At 39.2% G+C, this 24928-nt stretch overlaps 1 protein-coding gene across 3 annotated transcripts in view; it reads right to left on the bottom strand.

Annotated features, from left to right (window-relative positions):
- The window catches only part of LOC139234868 (2-oxoglutarate dehydrogenase-like, mitochondrial), a 115405-nt gene that overhangs the window by 17933 nt on the left and 72544 nt on the right, over window positions 1–24928 (bottom strand). For all 3 annotated transcript variants that reach the window (XM_070865665.1, XM_070865664.1, XM_070865663.1), the window contains exons 10-18: window positions 22973–23101; window positions 22656–22835; window positions 21543–21695; window positions 20758–20860; window positions 20158–20286; window positions 13555–13705; window positions 12303–12430; window positions 5084–5262; window positions 896–967 (exon numbers count right to left, since the gene is read on the bottom strand). In XM_070865665.1, the coding sequence (XP_070721766.1) occupies window positions 896–967; window positions 5084–5262; window positions 12303–12430; window positions 13555–13705; window positions 20158–20286; window positions 20758–20860; window positions 21543–21695; window positions 22656–22835; window positions 22973–23101 (1224 nt within the window). The remainder of the gene's footprint in view (window positions 1–895; window positions 968–5083; window positions 5263–12302; window positions 12431–13554; window positions 13706–20157; window positions 20287–20757; window positions 20861–21542; window positions 21696–22655; window positions 22836–22972; window positions 23102–24928) is intronic.

The raw sequence follows: 24928 nt of genomic DNA, 5'->3' as shown, positions 1-24928 counted from the left end.
GCTGGCTGAGCGTCTTCTCCCCCTTCCTGCTGATGTTGCGGAGCCTTTGCAGGCTGCTACTGGCAAGGCTCCTCGCACACAATCTGGGGGGGGGGGGGGGGGGGGGGGTCAGCATACCTGACCCTCCTGCTCACACCATCCCCCTCCTGGCCAGCCTCTTGACATTTAGACCATCTGCAGGCCCTTCTACATGTTGGGCAGCCATGGCTGCTGCCTCCCTTGCCCACTGCCTCAGAACCTGTTGAAGGCGACACCTCCTCCTGTGTGCCATCCTACTTCTGACAATGTACAGACCCTGTCAAAACTGATCCCATTATGGCTGCAGGCTCGACCCTTACTTGGTAGACTCTGGAGCAGAGAATGACTCCCACCGGTCACGACTAATGAGAGAGGGGAAAAGGTTTACTCACTTGGCAGAAGTTCTCAAGGCTGCTGCCGTTTTTCCAAAGTTCCACAAAAATCCATGAACATCTTGCTCAACAACAACCCGATTGCAACATATCAGCTGGTGGCCTCCAACTGTGCACCAACCCAAAAAGCTGGCTAGAGCGCGGTCACTAACCAGCCAGCCCTATTGCTGAAAATAGGTTCAGGGACAGTGCGGCAGTGGTGCACACTTTGATTGCGTCATCACTACTGCAAGTCCCATACCACCACGGAAATCAACAACGTCCCAAAAACCAGAGGTAAATTTTGGTCGTGGCGGCCAGTTTGACGGCAAAGCGGCAGCCATTGGATTCCGCCACAGGCCCGCCGCAAACTGCCGTTAACGGGCCTTATCGGAACCCTGAATTTCAGCCCCAATGTCTTTAGTTATTTTATATGGATACTAGTTCACTGTTACATGTCTTCCGTGGGTACATAATTAGCATAATAGACTGATACTTAAACTCACAGGATATGAATCTGAATCTTCATTGCTCATCTGTAGGAATCGTTCTGGTCTGGCTGAAGAGTGCTCTGGACCCTGGAAATTATAATCAGCAAATTAAGTAATTGGTATAAATGGGAAGTTGACAGAAACTGAACTGGGATGGTGGACTGAGCGGTGGCTTTGATTATGGGTGGAATGTTAGCCAGGACACTAGGAGAACTCGCTGCTCTTCTTCAAAAATTCATGGAATTCTTAAAGTCCACCTGAACTACTGAAATGGGCACACAGGGCTTTATAACTTGGCACTTGGGTTAGCATTAATTGTTGACAGCGCTCAGACTGAAGGATGTAGACTGCAGAACCTGTGACAATTGGGTTAATCTGATATAATTTATAGGTTATTGCTTATGTGAATGCTGTGCTTATATAATTTGAATATGATCAAATTACATAAACCATTTTCAACTGTATAGTTTAAGAATACTAGTTTTAGTCAAGATATTAATGCAACATGCATAATACAACCACTTTTTAAACTGTGGTGAGCTTCAAATATGTTTGTAGTAACTCTTAATGTATATTAGCTTTGTAATACTGTATTAAATGCTGTTGCCTAAACTGGTGCCTACTTTAGCTGAATCAAAGCTATATCATTACAATTTCAATTCAGCTTCTGACATTTGTAATACTAATTACAATGGTCTCATCACAAGATGTTATCGAAGCTTTGATATTAATTATTTCTAAATAAATAAGGAGCATTAATCAAATCAGCAAACCAGAGGATATAAAAAGTGCAAATCAAAGGAATTGTTTTTTCCAGTGGCCACATTAAATGATTGATGATCAGTATTTTTTTTTTTTTTTTTAAATGGGTTTAAAACTTAGTGGAAACAAATTCTCTTTGACAAATAGCTACTTACTGCACCTGACTTTTTAAAATGAGACCTGCCCTTGGTTTTTCTGCATCCCTGCGTTTGTACACAACTCAATAACTTAATCACCAATGCTCATACACAACTTATTTTAATGGCTCTTACTCATTTATATTTTATTTTAAATGAAGAGTCAAAGTTTTAACTCTAGGTTGCAGCAAGTAGCATTAGGTGCACCATGAAACTAACTACCATGATTAGGTTAAAGAACACACATCTATACTGGAATGCGTTTTAAATCCTGAGAAACGAAGATGAAGGCCCAAAGTGCAGGACACCACCACAGTTGTAAAAGAGTATAAAAGATAAGGCAAGTCTGAAAGTAATATTTAGTTGCTACCAGGCTTGGGTTGTAAATGACAGAACATGGAAGGAGTAAGGTGATAAATAGTTCAGCAGGGTCTGGGAAAAAATAGGTTTGAGTGAGAGACTTTACAATGAGTCTCGATTTCAACAGTCTGGGAACTCTAGATAGGAGGAAGATTGCGCAGGATAACATACTTGGGGGCCGAAATTCCCCTATTGTGCGCCTCCAGGGACACGAATGGGGGTGCAAAAGTGTTTTCGCCCGGGGCGGGGTTCCCGCAAAATTGTGCAGCGACCCCTTTTCATCCTGCGACTGCCCCTCTCCGGCCCACGGCGGAAATTGTAAAGCACCCCATGAGGCCACCGCGGCCAATGTCCGTGCCAGCCTCGCAAGTCACAAACCAGGTCGCACACCCATCGCAGGGCGAAAGTTAAAGGGGAGGAGCTCTGCACCGTGCGCTGCCATCTTTTCCTTCCTTGATTCACTGGTCAGGCCACAGTTGAATGATATCACGGGGTCCTGGCAGTTATCGTGCAGCCCGCCAATCCGTTTCAGTGCTGGGCTGCGGCACCCCCCATCCCTGGTGTCCCACTGGAGGCCATCAAAGGGCCTGCAGAGCTTGCAGCATCCCTCCCCATTAATGGAAGGGGCATTGAAATGCGTTAGCGCTCCGAGGAGAGGCCACGTAGCGCTCCGCAATGTGCCAGGGTAGCGGCCCCAATCCCGCCCCGAAAGGAAGTGTAACGTGCAACATTGCATTCCACTTCCTTTGAGGGGCAGTAACCCGAATTTCACTGCCGGGGCGGGTCTTATGCACAAGGCACAGAATTTCCAGCCCCAGAGAGGTTACCGCCCTCAACCGGGGAGATAGCTAATTTCACCCCCTTAGAGCTTAAAAGTCAACAGAAATTCAGGGGAGCACTAACCATAGTAATATTGAAAAGGAAAATCAAGAACGGTTGTGTTAGAGTGATTGGAGGGTAGAGGCGGGAAAGGTTTCAGCTATCAAGACAGGCATTTTCTTGTAACTGGCGCAGGCTGCGAGGAGATACAAGAATGTAAAGTATATTCAAGTCTTGGATGGAGTTGGGCTTTATAAAGAGTTACTGAAAATATATATATATATTTTTTTTTAAGCACGAGAAATGTTAAGCAATGGGGATGTGGAAGTTTGTCAGATGTTGGGGTCAGAGGAGATAGTAAGGCCAAAAATGTTGAAAGATGAAGGACGAAAGGCACAACCATCGGGTGTTAACAGTTGGTTAGAATGGAGACACACACCTGAAGAAATTCATAAAAACAAGATTAGATTGTTCAGTTTCATGTCACTTTATACCTCATCTCTTTTACACTATTCAACCTTAGTGCTGCCATTGTTCTATGGGTTTGGCCCTTCACCTTGATTAATTAAAGAAAATATGTAAAGTTCTAAGCATGAAAGAAACAGGGTAATATAACTTAATCAAATGTCCTTGAAAAGCAATCCGGCACTGGATTTGATTATCGATAGCTTTCCACTAACGAGGCAGTTTCAATAAGCACACCCAATTATTTTCTCTTCCACTTATACAGATGGACATCCATTCATTTTGTACCCATGTTTCTTATTTCCTTTTCCAATGTGCATGGTTACATTTATTTAATATCTATCTGCCTTTTCTTAACTTATCCACTTAATTCCCTGACCAATTAATTTCTTACGATCCCTTTCTCATATCAATTTACCATATGCATTTGCCTACATAATCACAATTACGATAATCGTAATTCATTGCATGTGAAACTCTCAGCCAATTTCTGATAAGTTACGAGGTGTTTCCTAAATGCATCCTTCTTTCCTTTCTGCGTGAGGGAGTTTAGATGCTTAAAATGAAAAGGTATGCCATTATTCAAAACATTTTTAATCAATATGGTGAGAACATTTTGGCTAATCTGTCCATTCAGTAATTTTGTTCATTAATTTTTCCTTTTTTGATTAATACTTAGCTAAGATTCCAATACAATTATCTTAAGTCTAATCCATCTTAAACACACTATCCTTATCCTAAACGATTAATTGAAAGAGCAATATGCTGTACACTTCCCAACACAGTATTAGTATTAATATAGAGGATAATGCAAAGTGAATTTTGAAGAATGTACAAGTGTACTTCTGAAAGTTAATGAATACCAGCAGAAGTTATGATGGACTATTGGCATAGTTTTACTGGGTTATTGAAAACAAACATTCAAATTATGAGTAAACTTGAATTTACTCTGGTTAAACAAACATTATGCCAAGTATTCTTCCAAATTAAAATATTTTACAAGGATCATGGCTATTTATCAAAAATTTCCAATTTCAATCAATATCATTTCAAGCTCCCTAGACATATTATAAAATGTTACATTGTGGTAGATCAAAGACAATGTCACTATGAAAATTAAGCATTACTTTTGCATTGTGTTCTGAGCAATTAATCAGCCTAAAAATGGGTAATATAATCAACTGAAAAAAACACAAAAGCTAAATCTTTGTTTTCTTTACGTGGAAATCTAATCTTTAGTTACAAATGATAATGAGCAAAAATGTACTAATTCTAATCTTCACATTCATACAGGAAAGTTAGTTTATAAGAAAGCAGATGATTTGTTAAAAAGCACCCTGGAACTTGCTCTGACAACATTTTAAATAGTTGATGTTCTGTTGCTTTGGTCATGGGTTAGTCTGGGTTCTGAAGCGTGCTTATGATGTTTAGCTACCAAGCTGGAGCTGTGTTTAACTTGGTCTGTCCCCTGAAGGCCACTGCTCAGGTTCTCCATGTAACAAAGTGGTCTAAACAGGCTCATTGCTGGAGATTGGCGGCTGCTATTAAATCCCTAGCTCCAGACCTCGGGGAAAGGCCAGGCCAAAGAAATAACTAGCTTTTGGCACCTCAACCATATCATTTATCCATATGCACGTAGGCATACATAAACTGACCTTACCATTCCCTCCATTCCATGGGGCAGAAGCAACACAATTCCATTGTTTCGAACCCACTTTGTTTGGCCTGAGCTTATGAACTGATCCAGAATGCACTGTGCGGTGTTGTGGAAGTCACCAAATTGAGCCTCCCAACACACCAAAGCATTGGGGTTAGCCATTGCAAATCCGAGTTCAAAGCCTAGAATCAGAAGACAAGTCTAAATCAACTAAAATAAAAGTAACCAAATTATAAAATACTTATTTTTTTTCAGTCTTATAGCTATCATAAGATTACAAATCATTACATTTGATGGCCTAAATCTTAACTATTGGCTGAGCTTGATATGAAACAATGCATTATAATTTAAATTATGGAATTTAATCAAAACAGAAAATGCACACACAAATCATCCTCCTGGACAGAGAAGTATCATAATATATTTACTGAGTTAAATTATAAATAGGAGCAATATTCTTGACTTTATTTCTAGCAACAATGAAGAGAGCTCCTTGCTGGATCAAATAGAGCTTTTTTCGGGGGTTTATTATTAAACAGGTCTTCAGAACTTGGGTGCAAAACCGGACAGATTCTGATTTCTTCAATCATACATCTTTTGAAACTGCTGGCTGTTGGCAACTTGACAATCCTTCAACTCCATCCCCCATTTCGGTAATTTACAATTTTTGTTTGCTTAAACAGAAGTGCTGATTACATCAGTCAGTTGCTTGGAGCAATTACTGAGCCGAACAGTGTGACAAAGCTGAGTAACCATCAACAGGGAGACAGTCATTAACCCACAGTATTTCAGCTTCATCTACGCATTAGTTCAGCTTCATCACTTTGCTGTGCTTGATGATGACAACAGCTGTACTTAAACATCATTAAAAAAAAAATCAACTGGAACAACAAAGATGTTGAAATTCAGGACAATTCTCGTTAAAAAAAAAAAAAATTTCTTAAAAAAAGGCAGTGAATATAAAACATACTTTAATTTTAATTAATACTTGCAATTACTTTCCAGCAGCATATTATTTTGAGCAACTTGTGTAAAGCTTTGGTGTATACGATATAAAAAGAATCAAATCCACGTTTAAATAATCCAACAAAACTACATTTTAAAAATCTGATATGGGTAGACACTTTATTTCTGGGAAAGTGTCAAATACCAATACAACACAGCAAAAACCAGGAACTAATGTGTGCGCATACGTAAGCAAAATATCTGCACCCTGCAAGTCTAAAAAGTGTTGAAGTTCAACAGTTGCCACTAATGTATCAACTTATCTCATTGTTAGAACAATGTCAGTCAATGCATCAAAGATTGTATTTAATCAGTGTGTATTTGTACAGTATAAAAGATACAGTAATGTGTAACATTTATTCTTGTGCATATATGGATACCAAAATATGCAATATACAATGATAGTTCATTGGTTAGAAGAAACAGCTTGATACGAGAGCTGACAAACAATGAAGGATTCCTTCATACATTTATGCATTGTTGATTTGGGCAATTTAGCTTTAATCTTCACAACCCACTCACTCACGCATTTTACAAAAAAGGGGAAACTGTTAGAGCAAAATTTCTGATTCCAGCTGTATTTGTGTACAACCACAGGTAGTTATCCTAAACTCTCCATTAGAGGGTGGAATTTGTAATCTCTCCTGGACACGACACCAAGTAAATTATAAAATTCTGTTATGCTGTTGTAACATGGACAACTACAAAACCATAGCTGTCATGTCCATGAATTAATCTAGATTATCGCATTATACTGTTCTGCCCCATTTCACTTCAATGCAATGTATGCATTTTTTTATAAAATTCCCACATTGAGCAATGATGTTAAACTCAAATGGGCCGTAATTTGCAGCCCCTACGAGGTGCACACAGGCCCATTGGGGCTGCACAATCTCCGGGTTTAGGCATGCGCAGTGCATGAGCTAAAACCTGGAACTTGCGATCTGTAAAGCATTCTCGACAGATCCTCTGTATCTGCGGGAAAAGGGCCTGCGCAGGCAGAGAATTGGGCTATACTTCTGCCCAGCGAATGCCCGTGAAATTCTTACGCTTGGTAAAAGAATTGTAAGTTTTTTAAAAAACATAGTATTTTTTCATTCATTTAAAAATTAAAATACATGTACAATAAGGTAAGGTTATTTTTTAGCTCCTTTAAAACATTTACGTTTATTTTTTCCCCCCAAAATTGTTTTTGTTTTAAATGTAAATTATATTGTATTTTTATTAATTTTAAATACGTAATGCTTAAAAAAATTTTTTTTTTTTTTTTTAAATGTTTAATGTATTTTTTATGTGATCCCCATTCATGCTCATGGGAACCGCATGCGCCTCTGGGATACGCAAGCCTATGCATACAGGCCCAAGAGCGCAAGTCTCCATGGATCCAGAGGCAGTGGAGGACAAAATACGGCCCACAGGCCATATCCGGCCCGCCAGGTCATTCTATCCAGCCCACTGGTTGGGACAGAAATAGAATGCGAGCTGGAGATCGAGCTGCACATTCGTAGTAATACTTAATTCAAATTAAAAATGCTCAAAAACGATTCTCCCTGGTCAGATCTTAAAATGATCCATTCCGCGATACTTGGCCCCAATGGAGGACCCAGAATGCACTGCATATTTGAATATGCCCTACATATTTTAGAGTGGAATCGTGGCTGCTCATCCCCACAACTCTTTTACCGAAGAAAGTGAACGGTGCTGCATCTTTCCTCTCCCAGTATCCACAGTGCGCTGGCAAGGGAGTTTTCATCTGGCACCAATTGGGACAGCATTAGAAATCTTTGCAGAGTGACATAAGGATGACTAAGGAGGGAAATTGATGCTGACACAGGCTCTAAAGAGGGTAGAGTTCTATTTCACAACACTGATTTACAGAGATCAGAAGATCCCACCACATTTTCAATGTTTATCTTTGATTCATTTCTAAGCAGTATTGAATACATGTTGCGCATGTAAGATCGCATCTGATTACTATCTGAATTTATGTTTATACAATATTTATGGTCAAGTAATATTCCGTCTAATTTTCTTTTCGTGCATGGTCTCTAAGTTTGCTGTGCAACCGGCCACTATGCAGCCGCTCATGCACAGTATCTCTTCCAGCTGGGGAGCAGCCTGCGCAATTAGTGGAACATTGGTGGGTGGCCCTCAACAGCTCACCAAAACTTGTTAAGTGGCCCTCCAGCCCAAATAATTGCCCACCCCTGGAATAGAGGGATTTAGATGAGGAAAGACGGGAGGAGGCTTGAGTGGAGCATAAACGACGGCATGGACTGTTTGGGCCCAATGGCCTGTTTCTGTGCCGCATATCCTATGTAATTCTCCAGAGCATAGGGCGCCAGTGCAATTTGGCAAGGACAGGGGTTACAGAAACTTGCACGGGTGAAGTTATTGGCCATGGTATTCTGAATGAGTTGGATTATCCTAAAGAAAGCTTCAGAAGACAAGTCTCAAGGCGAAAAAGGTATGGCGGATTGAAGTTTCAGTGGCGCAGAAGTAGGGGAGGCAGAAAAATGCAATAGTCATCATAGGCAGTCCTTCGGAATCGAGGAAGACTTGTTTCCATTCTTAAAATGAGTCCTTTGGTGGCTGAACAGTCCAATACGAGGACCACAATCCCCGTCACAGGTGGGACAGATAGTCGTTGAGGAAAAGTGTGGGTGGGACAGGTTTGTCGCACTCTCTTTCCACTGCCTGAGCTTGATTTCGGCATGCCCTCAGCGATGAGACTCAAGGTGCTCAGCGCCCTCCCTGGCCAGGTGATGGTGGGGATGTTGCACTTTTTCAGGGAGGCTTTGAGGGTGCCCCTGTAACGTTTCCTCTGCCCAACTTTGGTTTGTTTGCCGTGAAGGAGTTCAGAGTAGAGCGCTTGCTTTGGGAGTCTCGTGTCTGGCATGCGAACGATGTGGCCTGCCCAGCAGAGCTGATCAAGTGTGGTCAGTGCTTCAATGCTGGGGATGTTGGCCTGGTCAAGGACACTAATGTTGGTGCATCTGTCCTCCCAGGGGATTTGTAGGATCTTGCAGAGGCATCACTGGTGGTATTTCTCCAGCAACTTGGTGTCTCCTGTACATGGTCCATGTCTTTGAGCCAATCAGGAGGGCAGGTCTTACTACAGCCCTGTAGACCATGAGTTTGGTGGCAGTTTTGAGGTCCTGGTCTTCACTTTTTTCCTCAGGTGGCCGAAGGCTGCACTGGAGGCGGTGTTGAATCTCGTCGTCAATATCTGCTCTTGTTGATAAGATGCTCCCGTGGTATGTGAAATGGTCCACGTTATCTGAATGCATTATTAAACCCATGGTATAATCCCAGCTATATATTTTTAATTATGGGCTATTATTTCATAAGGTGTAGGACTATTTTCATTTATTCAAAACGCAGAAAACACTGTAAATCAGTTAAAGCCAAGCTGTTCTTCATTTAAAAGGCTCTACATTGATCAATGTTAATTAAACCAGTTGCCAGCTCAACTTTGTTCATATGTGCATTGAAGTTTGCAATTAAAATAAATTAAAAATAAACAGTACTTTATCAGAGAAACTGCAAAACTCTGGGGATAAGAGAAATCCGTGAGATCTGGAAACAGACATGTCAAATTGTTAACACAAACAAAAGGTGACTTGCTGCCTACGCACATAGCCTTACAACACATTTATTAACAAGAGGCAGCAAACCATATTAAGAAAAGTCTATACAGTAAAATGCAGAAATCAATATATGGTTGGACTCCTCTGGGTTCCTAGTAGCTTTAGCAGCTGAGCAACACATGCTTAACTAGAAAATAAGTTCCAGTTCCATGGCTGCCCCTCAATAAAGCTCACTTACCTCAGTTGGGTAAATTTTGACAGGTCTGACATGCATCATTGGATACACTATACAACTCTCATTGCTCAAGTGATGCTTGCTCCTGGCTGACATCATGAATTAATACCGGCTGTAGAGAAGTCTGTGACCCAAGGCAATCATCACCCATTCCTTTTAGGGTATAATATGTGGAGGTCATTGCCTCCAATTGTCATTACAACAGTGACAAAAGTACTTAATTGGCTGTAAAGCACTTTGTAACTTTTTACACCTGTGAACTTATCCTGCATTAAAACACATTTTTTTTTTTTACATAATCTGAAAAAGCATTCATGGATATTTGGCCACCAGTGAGTGATTACTTAATATCACTCCCAAAATATATGAAGTGGTCATGTTTGTTGCGAAAATATCCAACAAAAAGCATTGTGGGTCTTCAATCATATCGCAAAGATTACTGGTTTACTAAATACCTGTACTTAGAATTCCAACTAAGTTTGCAATTCTGTTATAGGTGAGATTTTATTTAGACTCCATATTTCACTTCACATCACTCATTTCAGAAAATTCTCCCACAGGAGCACTTTATAACCCCAGGTGCTCATTTTATGCTCAGCACTAACTTGGTAGAGAGCTTCCAAGTTCTGAACAGGTGCCAGCATTGCAGGGCAACATCTGGCAGCCCAGCTATTTGTAAGTTTGTTTGCAATGATTCTTGCCTTGTGCCTACTTGTGACTGCCATCCACACAAGAGAACTGTGGGAAATCCCAGAATGCTACTCTAATTCTGGTTCATTGGGCTATTTTACAGTGTTCACAGAATTAAATGGCAGTAACATTTTAAACCACATGGGAATTACCCATACTTCAAGCTCTATAATTAATCAGTTATTGGAAGTTGATTTATATAGCAGAACTTTTAAAATAAACTAGAGCCAGCTCTTCAGCACAAAGACTGATCAATTCACTGAAAATTTAATCACAAGCCAGCTGTAGTAAAATGCATCTGCAAGTAGTATAAAGGCCACTACTTTTATGGAATTAATAACAAAACAATCGAAAACTATATACTGTAAATGAAAACTCGAAACCCAAAATAAAATAGATAAAGCTGGAAACACACAGCAGGTCAACCAGCATTTGCAAAGGGATCAGAGCTAACAAATACAAGGGACAGACTGGCATATTAATTAGAAACGGTTAACTAATATATCTCAACAAAAGGACTAAAAAACACAGGAAATATCAGTGCAATGATTTAACGGGTCACCTCAATTAAGTTAACAGACGGAAGCATTAAAGAAATATCACAAATAAAGAATGTGTGAATAGTTAACATAGTGAGTGACCTAAAGAAAATGGCAGAGCTAGAACACATGGAAGATCTGTTAGTAAGGTATGGAATTAAAACAGGTTTACAATTGAAATAGAAGATACTGGAAATGTACAGTGCATCTGCCAGTTCCAAAATGAAAGAACTGGTCAAATTAGAGGGCATAGTTAAGTACTTAAACTCCAACATAAAATATGCAGTAAAATACTTTCAAAATTGGGTACATATCCATATTTCCCAGCCTATAATGCAGGTATCCAGGATCAGGCAGTTCTGCAATAGCTACCTAGACAATTTGAAACTCTGGACTCTATTTGCAATTGACCACTTTGGCATACTGCCTCTAATTAACATGAATGTCCTGGAAGAGACACCCAGGGTGTCCATTTCACAAAAACATTGGCATGTAAGAAATAGATTATTTTCTGAATTTTCTTCTAGAAAAAGGGCAAGTAGGAACAGGATGGTACAGTGGGTTAAACAGCAGCTGATGAGATGAGATGGATTAAAGTGTCCTTTGTGAAATGAGTCTGGCCAGTCTCAAACTAGTGGGCATGAGCCTACAGTTCAAAACTGCCCCTAATTCAACACTACTTGACAATGTAACTCAGAGAGGCAATGTTGGTGTACACATACAACAGACAGAATTAACTGCACTGAATAAATAAGTTTCACAAATCTGAAGATATATCAGGGTGACCTAGATTACGCAACTACTATTTCTTAAACTGGTTCGTTAAGGAACATTTGAGAACTTAGGAGGATCATTGTTTGCAAGGCAATTCACAGTGAATCTTAAAAGGAAATTCTATGTGCATTAACTATAGACAATTTTGCTGAAACGTGCAGTAAAGAAACTACAATGATTTATCTTCTTTGCAAAATACAAATCGATGGAGTAGATGATCCTCACATGAATGACTACAATCATGCCCAAGTAACCACTACACTGAAATCTTTGACTCTATAGTGAACTTGTACCTGTTGCCAGTTCTGGTCCAGCACTTACACTAATCAGTAGTAAGAGTAAAAATTACATTCAAAGGAAAAGGAAGATCGTAATATAGTTTAACATACCCAAGACTCCAAACTCAGAGAGTGAGCTGTTGCAGACAGTGTAAGGAGCTTGGTTTGGCCACAAATGGTTTATGGGCACACAAGTCCTCTTATCTATGACTTGATCGTGTAATACATGATGACGATGGCTGTGAAAGTAACAATGTGTGACATTAAGGTCCAAGCAAACACAATAGCAGCAAATGATGTATTACCACCAAAAGACTACACTTCTATGGTCAACATAACTCAAGATTCCAAAAGATAATTTTTTAACCTTGCACTTCAATTTTGAACAACAAAACAATCTATTTTAAGTACAATTTGCTAAAAGACAGCAGTAACAAGATTAATTTGATCAGGTTAAAAAAGCAGAGCAATTCTTAATCTGGTCAGGTAAAAAAGGCTAGGGTAGAACTTAGAATAATTTGTTTTTGAGAACGAGAACACCAAGACTGTTTGAAAAGTTTTAGTTGAGTCAATTTTTCACTATCATAGATAAGAAAAGTGAATTTTTTCCATATAGTTTGGTTCTAGATACAAATTCAATGTGAATTGATTGGTATGCATCAAATGGAGTATCTGAAATGAGAATGCTGCATTGATCTCTGTAAGCTGGAAGTGACTCAAATGGAAACTTCATCATGCGCATGCTGACAGCTCATAAAATATAATCAGATCAACTTTCAATAAAAAGCTAAAATATAGCGTCACCACAATTTAGTCACATATTAACAAAGAGCATGATGATTTACTGAAATGGTATTGTTTTATCATTGAGGTGTTAGATCTTTTAAGAAATAGCTGACTTTTGATCCAAGGATAAATTTGATGCATACCAATCAATTCAGAGAAAAATTATTTGTTTTTCTAACAATATGAAAAACGCATGCTTCAAACAAACATCAATTCACAATGGAAAGGGTTTGTTTTTACACAGTTACAACAAGAAACAGGAGTCTGAAAATGTAATACTTAATTATGTATGGTCTATTAACTTTTATAATCAGACTAATTTACTGAAGAAAAATAAATTACAAACATTGTTAAGTAATGTTCAAGCTGACACAGGCATGATGGGGCGAATGGCCTCATTCTGTGCTGTAAGATTCTATGATGCTATGATTCTAAATCTTGAAGCTGTAGAAATTATAGATCATATCAGAGAACAGTCAAAACATACTGACTGCCTTCCATGGGATTTCACACAAAGATTTAACACGGGGCAGAGTACATGCTTGGGTTATGCATTGAGTTTAGCACGCCAATTTACCTGAAAGTGCCTCGTTCAACATCTTGTCCACTAAGCCTTACATGTGTTCCTTCTTTCAGTAAAGAACCAAATGCCATGTACTCTGCCAGAGCCCAATCAACGATTTGATTCTTGATCATCTCCGCTCTTCCCCTCAGGATACGAGACAAACCTGGAAAAATTAGGAATAGCTATTCAGGTAAGTAACAAAAAACAGTAATCAGGAAATTGAAACAAGATGTCACGATCAATGATTAAATGACTATTCTTGTCTAATATTTTATGGGGCTGATTTTCAGCAAGCCCTCCCAAAGTGCCGCCGAGGTACACGATGGTACTTTGGACGGGATATTCAAGAAGGTGGTCCCTCCAAGGTCAGCGGAACGGCAAAAGAAGACGTACGCCACAAATCTGGGCGGCAGCGGGCGGGAGGTCGCATTCTTGGCGGCAGAGGCGCTTGCCGCCTAAGTGCCGCCAAGGATGGAGTCGGGCCCACGGAGGGTCGAAGACCTGAAAAATAAAACCAACAGCAAAAAATTTAAAAAGTATCCGAAGACCTTCAGGGGACCCCATCCAGATAAGTCGGTGTTGAAAAAAAAGTATTAAAATGTTCACTTACCCTTTTTTTCAGGATCTTCATACTCACCATTGGGGACAGACCAGCCTCCAGCCAGCAGTCCACCCCCGAGTCCCACCCGCAGGAATCTGGGAGCTTGGCAGTCGGGAGCTCAGTTGCGCCACTCGGCCGTCCTCTTACATCAGCGGGCGATTCCCGGTGGCTCTCCCCTCCTGCCCACCCCGAAAGTGGCAATGGGCGGATCTTCAGGAGGAATGTTGTCGGCAGTGGGCGGTGAGGTGCTGAAAATCGGCCCCTATATCTGCTAAACATCAAACCTTCCAGTTTGGAAAAGGTTCTGATTATTTCATTCCATGAGGTTTGATTTTTATTCTGAATGTAAATGGTTTGCCTTTCTCACAGTTTGTATCAGCTTGCCTGAGGCAAAAGTCTCCAAGAAAAGTTGTGTATAAGTTACACTCAAGATCTTGGGGGCATAATATATGCTGACACTTGAGTTCAGTTCTGAGGGAGTGGTGTATTGTCAGGAAAAAAAACACTTTTCAATGAGTTATTAAGCCAATGAAGGAAATATAAAAGATCTCAAGCCACTATTCGAAGAGGAGCAGGGTACGATGTCAGCAATCTGGGCAATATTCTTCCCTCAGCCAACATAAACAAAAACACATCAACTAATCATTCATTCTTTTGCTGCTTGTGGGTCCATGGTGTGCAGACTGGCTTTCAGAACAATCCTGTCTGCAATTAACTGGATGTCTTGAGGACATTTAAAAAGCCCCAGATAAATGCAAGTTGCTTTTTCTCTGCACACCACAATTTTATTTATTCAAATGGTATATGAAATAGATGCTAATCTCAAATGGGTGCGGCATGGTACAAGAGAGTACAAATCTTACTTTTTTCTGAATAACTAGTGCAATTAGTTAATATTCATGAACAGATGGAAAGAATGCTCCTGCATATCAATATCCTTAAGGATCCCAGAGTGGTGAGAATCCAATTAAGAGATTTTGAGTTAGAGTTCAAATGTTAACTTTCACAGATATATGATCAAGAAGACAGTTTCCAGCACACTCATTTTCAAGACAGAATACAGTGTTTGATAGGAATCCATGCAAAACATCTGAGGTGCAATGATAGTTATGGATATACAGCTAAACAATTCTCAACACTTCTATTTTCAAAAGCAGTCTAACAAAGTTTCACAGAACTTTAGCAAACTTATTTTTTCTAATCAACTTATTGAGGGTTGTAGTCAATGTTTACATTGTTAATGTAATACGAGGCAAATAGATAGATGACTTTCAACAATTCGTACATAGATGTCCTTCTCTTTACTCTTCCTGAAATCGAGATGTGTGTGAGGGTTCAGTCCCACAAACGGTATCAACTCTTTGGGAATTTAATAGTCATCATGTTTGAGCACATACGAGTATTTGCAGAATAGGTTATAATGGGGAACGTTATAGTGGAGCTCAATCTTGTCCTCACTCGATGTCCACATATTCTCTTCCATCACAAATCGCTGGATAGCAATCAGAACTATGCCTCATTTTTCTCCTCCCTCACCAGAAGACGCTGAGGTCAACTATAATATCCCTTCCCCCAAACACCAACCTCGCTGAGACTGACTACCGTATACACTCGCGTATCATGCGACTTTTGAAGACCTAAATTTGGGGGGTAGCATGATACGCGAGATACAAAATTTGCGGGTGTGAAGTGCTGGCCAAGATTAGGCTGTTAGGCTGTTAAGCAGACCGTATCCAAGCTAAATCTCGGCAGGTATCTCCTGGGCTGGATTGCAGCCTCTATTGTCACTTGTACTGCATCTTTGCTGTGGTCTAGAGATCGCCACCCACAACTCCCTCTGAAGTTTGCTGCATTATTAGAGGCTTTAACAATCAAATCTCCATCTATCTCAGCCCATGCTTCTTTTACCCGCAAACACAGTAGAGGCAAATCCGGAGCCTTCATATTCCCTCCCTTCGTAAATGATTTCTCTCCTTTCATCATCCAGTCATTCCATTTCTTTCTTATATTGTCTTTAAATGGCTTATTAATGGATACGTCAAGTGGCTGAACGACGCTAGTCAAGCCAGCTGGAATGATTGCTATATCGGTGTTCGATTCGCGAACAGCTTTCACAACAGAATCCAGTCGATGTGACCTAAACATATCCCACACAAGTAAACTTTTTTGGCGTCGTAAACCACCTGCTCTTGATTCCCAAACTCTCTTCAGCCAAATCTTGCAGCCATTATCGTTCATCCATCCTTTTTCGTTTCATGATTCGGTTGTTAAGGTCTGTATTCGATCGTTGTTATGTGTTAGGGTACTTGTTACGTGTTGGGTACTTGTTAAACTTGTTTGAAAGCCTAGCCTAGTGTCATCTGGTATCTCAAAAAAGTGACTCGCATGATACATGAGATATATGATAAAATCATGTTTTGGGGACGAAAATTTAGGGGTCGCATGATACGTGAGATCGTAGGATACGCGAGTATATACGGTAATTCAATTGCATCCAACTCCTTCCCGATCTGTATGGTTGAGTATCACATCAGCCAGTGCAGTTGTCCACTGAGCCATTAGGTGATCCCGCTACCAAATTATTTTCAAATGCAATTCAAATTCAGGATAAAAAAAATATTGGTTACAAAATCGACAAAAAATAATCCAAATCTGTTGAAGTTACAAGAAAGTGTGCACACGTGGTGAATCATGGAGCTGAACAGGAATCACAATTTCCCATGAGTATTTTTAAAATGTGGAGTAGGGAATTTAACGTTCAATAACCTATACATAATAGGCACATAGATGGTTATCAGCCTGCCTTCCCCCCCCCCCCCCCCCCCCAAGAAAGTCTGACGATCACCATGTCGTGCGCAAAACATGCAGTGAATAGTTTAGAATTCTGGGATTATTAGCTGGTGTTGTCGCACAACACAAACTTGAATTCAATGATAAAATTAGTCTGCAAAATCTTATTAGTAGGATATACTTAAAAAAACAAAAAGCTAACGTGGAAGTGTTCCTCCAACATCGTCATTACTTGAGGTTGGTTTTAAGAATGTGTAATTATGCACATGAAGATAAATATAACAATTAATAAACGGCCATTAGGTTGTTACACATCATGGCCAAAATCATTCATACACATATGCCACATAGATAATAAATAGCATAATAGCTTTGCTCTTTACAAGGTTTGAAGTACTCTAACTCTCTCAGACTATGTACGATAGCTGCTCACATCTATTCAGAATGTCTAATTATTCAGTCTCACTGGTTCAAAATCAACAACATTCTGAGTATTTCATCAGATAATAGGGATTGACAGGGCTGTACCCTATAATCTTTCAAAAAAATATCATTGCTCTATTTCAAGCACTCCAATACACAGTAAATTTCATTTCCATACTGTAGACCCAGAATCAACAGAAATTGAACCAAGACTTAAGTGAAATGTTACCCTGGAGAATTTCTTAAGCTATCAAGCTATAATTGTTTCCTTTAAATAAATCTGTGATTAGCATAATTAGAGAGACCATTACCACTAAGGATGGGTTGCTGTTTATGTCTCCACCTGGAAAAATGTGCGCACAATGAAATGGAAGAGTAATTTTTTATTTTCATGGAACTTGATGGACCTTGCTGTTGGATTAACCTGATAAAATCCTTTCTTGAAAAACAGAATGCTTATTGCCATTGCCTTAAATTTACTAGCTCAGTTACAAAATACTCTTTTCCAGACAAAAACTTCACAATTTGCAATTGAAATGTGTTAAAAACTAGTTGTTCTACTGTACCAGCGCTCACAAAATTTCAAATCTAGATCTGTCTTTGTGCAATTGTCTCTGTTTATCTCCCAATCCGATTATTTCTCTCTCCCATATTTTTGTTTGTCCACTATTCATTCTTTCTCCTTCTCCGCAAGGCTGTTGAACTCTTTCAATCGTTGCCTCTGCATCTATTTTCTCCAACTGTTTTCCTCATATTTCTCTCCCCCTCTCTCTAAATCTCTCCCTCTTTCTCCAAACCTCTCCCCTCTCTTCAGTCTATCTTTTACCTTTTTATTTTAAAAAAGGCAATGTGACAACCAACATATACTAACTCAAGAGATTCCTCAGTGTAAGGCAGTGAGCAGCTTGCTGTCTACTTTCTGGCAGAGCAGGCAAAACTGATAACCATGTAATTCGTCAACAATCATGTTCTTGCCACTGACAAACAACAAAAATACTTGACAGTCACATGGTTGCTACAGATCAATAATATTTCTGGCAAGTAGCACAAACAATTTATTTTAAACGTGTACATGGATTTATCAAAAGACAAAATTAAAACAGTATCTACATGCTTCAGCAATTGACAACTTAATTAAGATTGGGAAAAGAAAATGTTAGTAATGAAAATGAGAAAGTTTTTCTTGCATTTAGATTTAGCACACAGATAATCCTTGAAAAACAGACGTAACACACATGAATGCTAATCCTTTGTCCTGTTTTGTACCCAAATATGATGTACCCGAATGTTCCCCATTGTTTTTCCAGTGGCTGCACCAGAAGAGGAACAATGTAAGTTATAAGCAAATCAATGTCAGGTACCTCTGCATATATATAGTTCCTGTATTAGCACCTGGCGCAGATCAGTGCAATCTTCACTTCCACTTCAAGAGTTGCTATTTGAATGCTACCTGTCTTAAAGAGACATGCTGATCTGACAAGAAAGGTTCTTTACCATTGGCTTTTGTGTTGAAAATGGTGTTGCAGCTTCACGGCTTGTTGCAGTTGGCAATTAAACTTTCATATTTAAGGACAAATTCAGTACTGTGCCACCACTTACATCCCATTTGCGATATGCATTATTTAGAGGGACACAAGGGGAAACAACCACTAGTCCCCTTCACAGTTGCTTAAGAAATTTGCCTGGCCATCTCCTGAGCCACTAACAACTATTTCCCCATCAAAGACCAAAGGACTGATTTTAACTCGCTCGGTCGACCATAAATGAGCCAGCAGTAGCCTGAAAATGGCATTGGATCACGTGCTGTCCCATGTACACTGGTACTCTGGCTGCCATCTTGGGTAGGGTCCCGAGATGGGCAGCTAGTGCACCCACCTGCTTCAGGTAGAAGGCTACTTGCACATCAGGGTTCTGTAACATACGTGAAAGCTCAGGAATATGGAGATTAATTGCAGGTTTCTACAATCATCCCAGCTGAAATCTGAAAGCTCAGTAGACCACAGATTGAATCTGAGACCTTCTTGACTTAGCAGGCATTTGGGTTACTTATTTTATTTTATTGTGCTCCGATTCCATCTGATGTTTTTATTGACTGCTGAAAAAATCATTTATTGGTTATTTTTATATTGGGTAGGTAAAAGACCAATTACATCGATGCACAAGAAAGATTCCCAGGCTAGCAGGACATTTCAACGGTGCAAGATGAATTATATTTTATACTTCCTTCTTTTATATTAAAATAATTAAACCCACTTGCGACCACCTTTCTCCAACCCCGTCTCCATTGTTACTGTACCAAGCACAACATGGGCGGGGGGGGAAAGAAAGGGCACAAGCTGCAGATGGCCAATAACATGCATAAAAAGACCGATTGGGTAATACGAATCCTACTCTACTCAAAATGTATTTTATTTGAATATTAAACCCAAGCGCATGTATCTGGCTGGCTAGCTGTGGTAGGTTCACAATTAAAGCAATTCAACAATTCAAAATTAGGGAAACTGTTCATTTGTGCTGCTTTGAACAGCAGATGGTGTTTTGCTTTGACCCATTGCACCTTTTCAGTCCACCTCCTACTCTACAGGCAGTTTAGTCAGCCAAGAGAGAATATTGTGCAGTTTCTGATATAATGAAATGTGAAATAAAAACAGAATATTCGTGTGTAAATCTAAATTAAAAATGACATCACCACATACCTAATAATATTAATCTCCCAACTATCAGAATCATTATTGGCATAAAATAATTGCATTTATCATGTTGTTACCTAATAAAGGACATTTGCCAACATATATACATACCTGCATGAATAGTGAAATTTTCTATAGGCACTGAGCTGGCTACATTCCCAATATGCTGCAGGATTTCTACAGAAAGGCCCGTTGGGGGACAAGTCATACTCTTTGGCTCTCCACTCAAAGTAAAGAAACCTAAGACAAAATATTTTAGGGGTAATCATTAACCTGATGGTACAATGCGAAATGCTCACTAAAAAAACACAACGAACTGTTAATTTTCAGTACTTTGAGGTACCATTTAATACTTATTAGTCAAAAAATGAAACAGCAAGTCAAGATCAATGCTTAGTTTGAGACACAGATCATCATAGAATGGTTATAGTACTGGAAGCCATTCATCCAGTCGAGCCTGTGCTGGCTCTTTCTAGCAGGGAGTAATTCCAAAGACTGCAATCACCATTAAAAAAAGAGTTGAGATTACCCAAGAATGGAAGCCAATTTACTAATTTATTTTTTCTTTGCTTATATTCTATTTTTAATGTTACACCGCTATGAATCACCTTTGTGTAAAATTGTAGTTTATCACTAGGTACCTTTAGAATTAGTCTCAGAGCTAGAACCCCCCTCCCCCCCCACCCCATATAGCTATCAAGTTTTGCCCACCTGGCCAAGGGGAATCTAGCCACTCTTTAATTGCAAGAATTTTCTCATCCTTCGCTCTGGTATAGGCTTCCTCACAAATCCTGTCATAGTTTGCTACTTCCTCCTGGAAAACATAATCATCAAATGCCGTACATCAATTTACGTTAAACCAACCACAAGATCTGCAGGTTACATAGCTTGAAAAAGTTATGTATTGTTAATCAGGGAAGATTTGGTTGATCGTGTTTTAAAACCCATTAAATCAGTTCAATTAAAATCTGTATTCATAATTTTTCACTTAAACCACTATGTAAAATACAATCTCTATAAAGTCATAATCACTACCAAATACTGGCAATTTTAGTAAGTAAAATTATTAAAATATTTTCCATTTCTGGTTGTCTACTGATATAGCACATTGGGGTAAGCACGTGAGCTCATTCCTTCAATTTTCTATACAATGTTTTATACATCTTAACTGTTTGACAAAGAGGAGCCACCTGAAAGGAGGCCAAATGCTCCTCAAAGGAGGGAGGAGGTTGAAAAAAAGGAGTCACTTTCATGCATGCCCTGGCAGCATTAAGCGGTCTGGCAGCACATGTCAGACTGGTTTGACATTCTCCAGTAAAGTACATATCAAATGAACATAGGGAGCTTTAACACTGAATTGCAAACATGATTAAAACTCTGAAGTTACAAACATGAAATTCTAACAGCAATCTTTAACGCTTCAAGCAGCCCACACACAAACTATTTTATTACATGAAGACTACAAATTTGGGATATAACTGATATACAGTACAGACCTCGTACTCCTGCAGCGTTAGAACTCCTTCAGATATCAATTTATCTGAATACTTCTTCAGAACATGCACCTGCTGCTGGATCTGCTTGTACATCAGAGGCTGTGTGAACATTGGCTCATCCACTTCATTGTGTCCCCTTTTACGGTAGCAAACCTATTAGTGACAACAAAATAAAGGATATAATTGTCTGAAATCAAGAAACTATTACTGTTTTATACCAATACACACGTTCTCTGCATAATAACAAGATTACCTCAAATTGCTCTGTCAAAAATAGAGCTATGTTGATTAGCATTAATGTGCAGTTTGTTTTAGAAAGAAGCTTAATAAAAAAAAATCAAAAATCCATTTTCTCTCTCATATTGCCATGCCCTGCCTTGGTCAAAAGGTGGCACAATAAAACATTTGTACATCTTCATAAACACTCAACACCATTTACTGAGCTACAAAACTAACTGATAATACATTTGAGATAATTTTGTTTGTGTTCATTGTCTGTTCTGGGCCTTCAGAGGTGAGATGTAGCAAATCCAGATGGAAGCTGACGCTCTCTCAAATTCTATGCCTTAACCCCTTACCTCAGAACCACCAATGAGAAATTTTCCATTTCTCACACCAGATAAGCTAGTTTTCCACTTTGAAGAAGATTGGCAAAACCACAAATAGTTTTATGTTGTAGTTAATAGCTACTAGGAACTTGATCTTACAAATGACCCTTACTGCCAACAAACAGGTACGGTCTTTCTAGGTTGCCTTTAAACCCAGGCCCCAGAGATACAAGGATAGCCTGCTAAACTACAGTTCCACTTCTTTTCCCCTATCATTTCTAGAGCAATCTGGCAGCCAGAAAATAACTGCATCAGTTTCCTAAAGATACAGCCCTCCACACATTCAATAATCAACATTCTGTCGTTTTAATTATATAAAATTACTACAAATTATATATAGATCCTATGTATTTTCAGAACTAAAATGTACTGAACATGCAATTCCAGTACATTAAGAGGAAAAATAATCTAATTTTATTTAAATCAAATTGTACCACATAGTTTTTCTAAACGCATGTGAAATCACGCCTGCAACATCTCAAATACTGCAATATCTTGTAATTACCAGATCGATTACAACATCCTTATTGTATGTGCTCCTCCACTCTGCAGCCACTTTACACACATAGGCCACTGCTTCTGGGTCATCACCATTCACATGAAAGATGGGTGCATTCACAACACGTGCAACGTCAGTGGGATAAGGAGATGAGCGGGCCATACGAGGATCTGTAGTAAACCCAATCTGTAAAAGAACAATTGAATTCCAGTATTAACAACTGCACTGAAGTCGCTGATCAGAAACAATTCAGCAACTCACTGATTTCTCATGTTTTGCAGCCATATTCTATTGCGTATTAGCTCAGAAGTGCCTTTTCTTACCTGATTATTTACAACTACATGGATAGTACCATGTGTAGTATATGATGGGAGGTCACTAAGATGAAATGTCTCGTACACAATACCCTGGCCAGCAAAAGCAGCATCACCATGTAGAAGGATAGACATCACCTTTAAATTTTAAAATAAATTATTTTCTGAATTAGTCATTGCAATCTTCAGCATTTTGATAATTAAAAAAAAAAAAATTTTTTTAAAAAAGGTACTGAATTATTTGGTCCAAGTTACACTGTGAATGTTTTTACTGAGAAACCTTGGTGAAGGACTAAGGCCAATAATACAGAAATCCTGATATTTGCTGGAAATCATTCTTAAATGGACAAACCGCATACAGTCCAAGCTACGATATGCTTAAAATGAAAGCACCTTCCTATTGAATATCAATCCATAGAATTCAGTCAACTACTATCTGTCCTTCTAACTAGTACAACTTGGAAGTAAATACTATTTTGCCCTCCCCTTTCGAGTCACTAAAGGCCCAGCTGATCTGTTCTCTAGCTCAGCTTAATAGATACCGATTTCAAAAAATGCCCGACTACACTAATCATCTGAAAAATTCAAAAAACATCAGTTGTCATGTCTGATATTACTTTATCCACATCCAAGCAACCATTCATTAACACTTTAAAAGGAACATCAAGAACCAAGGCTTACTACTATGACAGAACTGACTGGAAGTCTCAAGCAGTAAACTGCTGCCTTCTACTCTATCTGCTCATCAAAATATCCAGACTTCATCTGTGTTCTGACTGAGTAGGTCACATCTCAGACTTAGATGGTTACATCTCATTTAAACAGTTAGGCACGAGTTCCCAGCCCCTTGCCAGCCACAGGTCTTGTTCTCCCACTCCTTCAGATGCCAAGTGTTTCTGCAATTGTCAAGCACTTCCAAAGACAGTTTTAAGATTAGGCTGGTGCTCGAAAGGACAATGGCACCTAGGGAAAGATGAGATCATTTTTATGATCCCAAGTCTGGTTCTAGATTTCTGTAAGAGGAGTAAGAGACAGAGAAAAAGCACTTGGCGACATACACAGTGGGAGGCAAAGAGAGCATGATAGAGACAGGTCAGTCAGCGAGAAAGACCTGTATACATAGAGAAATTGAGACAAATTGGGGGTGGGGGGGGGGGGGAAGGAGGAGGAGAGAAAGAGAGTAGGATTTTTCTCTCCCAATCTTGTTCAGAAGATCAGGTAGTGTCCTTAAAATACGCCATAGTATAAAACTAAGAAAAATAATAAATTCAATTCGATAGTTAAGAACACTATTATTTAGAATTGCTCAACTCCAATAGGTAGTGAATAAGATGCTCAATGAACAGATTTCCACTTCTGGAAAGTATGAAGTAGGCTATTAGTCTGTTTAAATGAAGAATGATAGATCACACATAGGAATCCCCATACATTAATATTGCACTTTACAGAAGATAATTCCCTGGAAAATAATGGGGTCAAATTTTGGCTTCAACTAAATATGTATAATTACTTAAGCAGCATCAAAGTGCTGACTCTAAATTAGGTTTTGCTGTTGTTTTAGCTAAAAAGTAATCAATGGCCAATGTAATAGACTGGCTTAAAAGCAGAAAATGCTGGAAATCTCAGCAGGTTAGGCAGCATCTGTGGAGAGAAAGCGGAGTTAATGTTTTGGGTCGATGACCCTTCGATACTGCCTGACCTGCTGAGATTTCCAGCATTTTCTGTTTTTATTCCAGATTCCAGCATCCGCAGTATTTTGCTTTTGTAATAGACTGGTATTTTGGCTGTGTTAATATTTTCTTCCTGGATTATAGTATTCTAGGTGCAGCCTGGAGAATGGTTTCAAGCAAGATTAATATGGTGTATGGTTATAGCGCATTAATAGTCCATGCAACAATAAGAGCTTCCTCTTTCAAATACTGTTAATGTGGTGTCAAATATTTAAATTTTATTTTCAATACTTTG

This window comes from Pristiophorus japonicus, chromosome 22, assembly GCF_044704955.1.
Source record: "Pristiophorus japonicus isolate sPriJap1 chromosome 22, sPriJap1.hap1, whole genome shotgun sequence".
Taxonomy (NCBI): domain Eukaryota; kingdom Metazoa; phylum Chordata; class Chondrichthyes; family Pristiophoridae; genus Pristiophorus; species Pristiophorus japonicus.
Note: the sequence above shows the minus strand (reverse complement) of the source record. Positions and strands in the feature narration are given on the sequence as shown.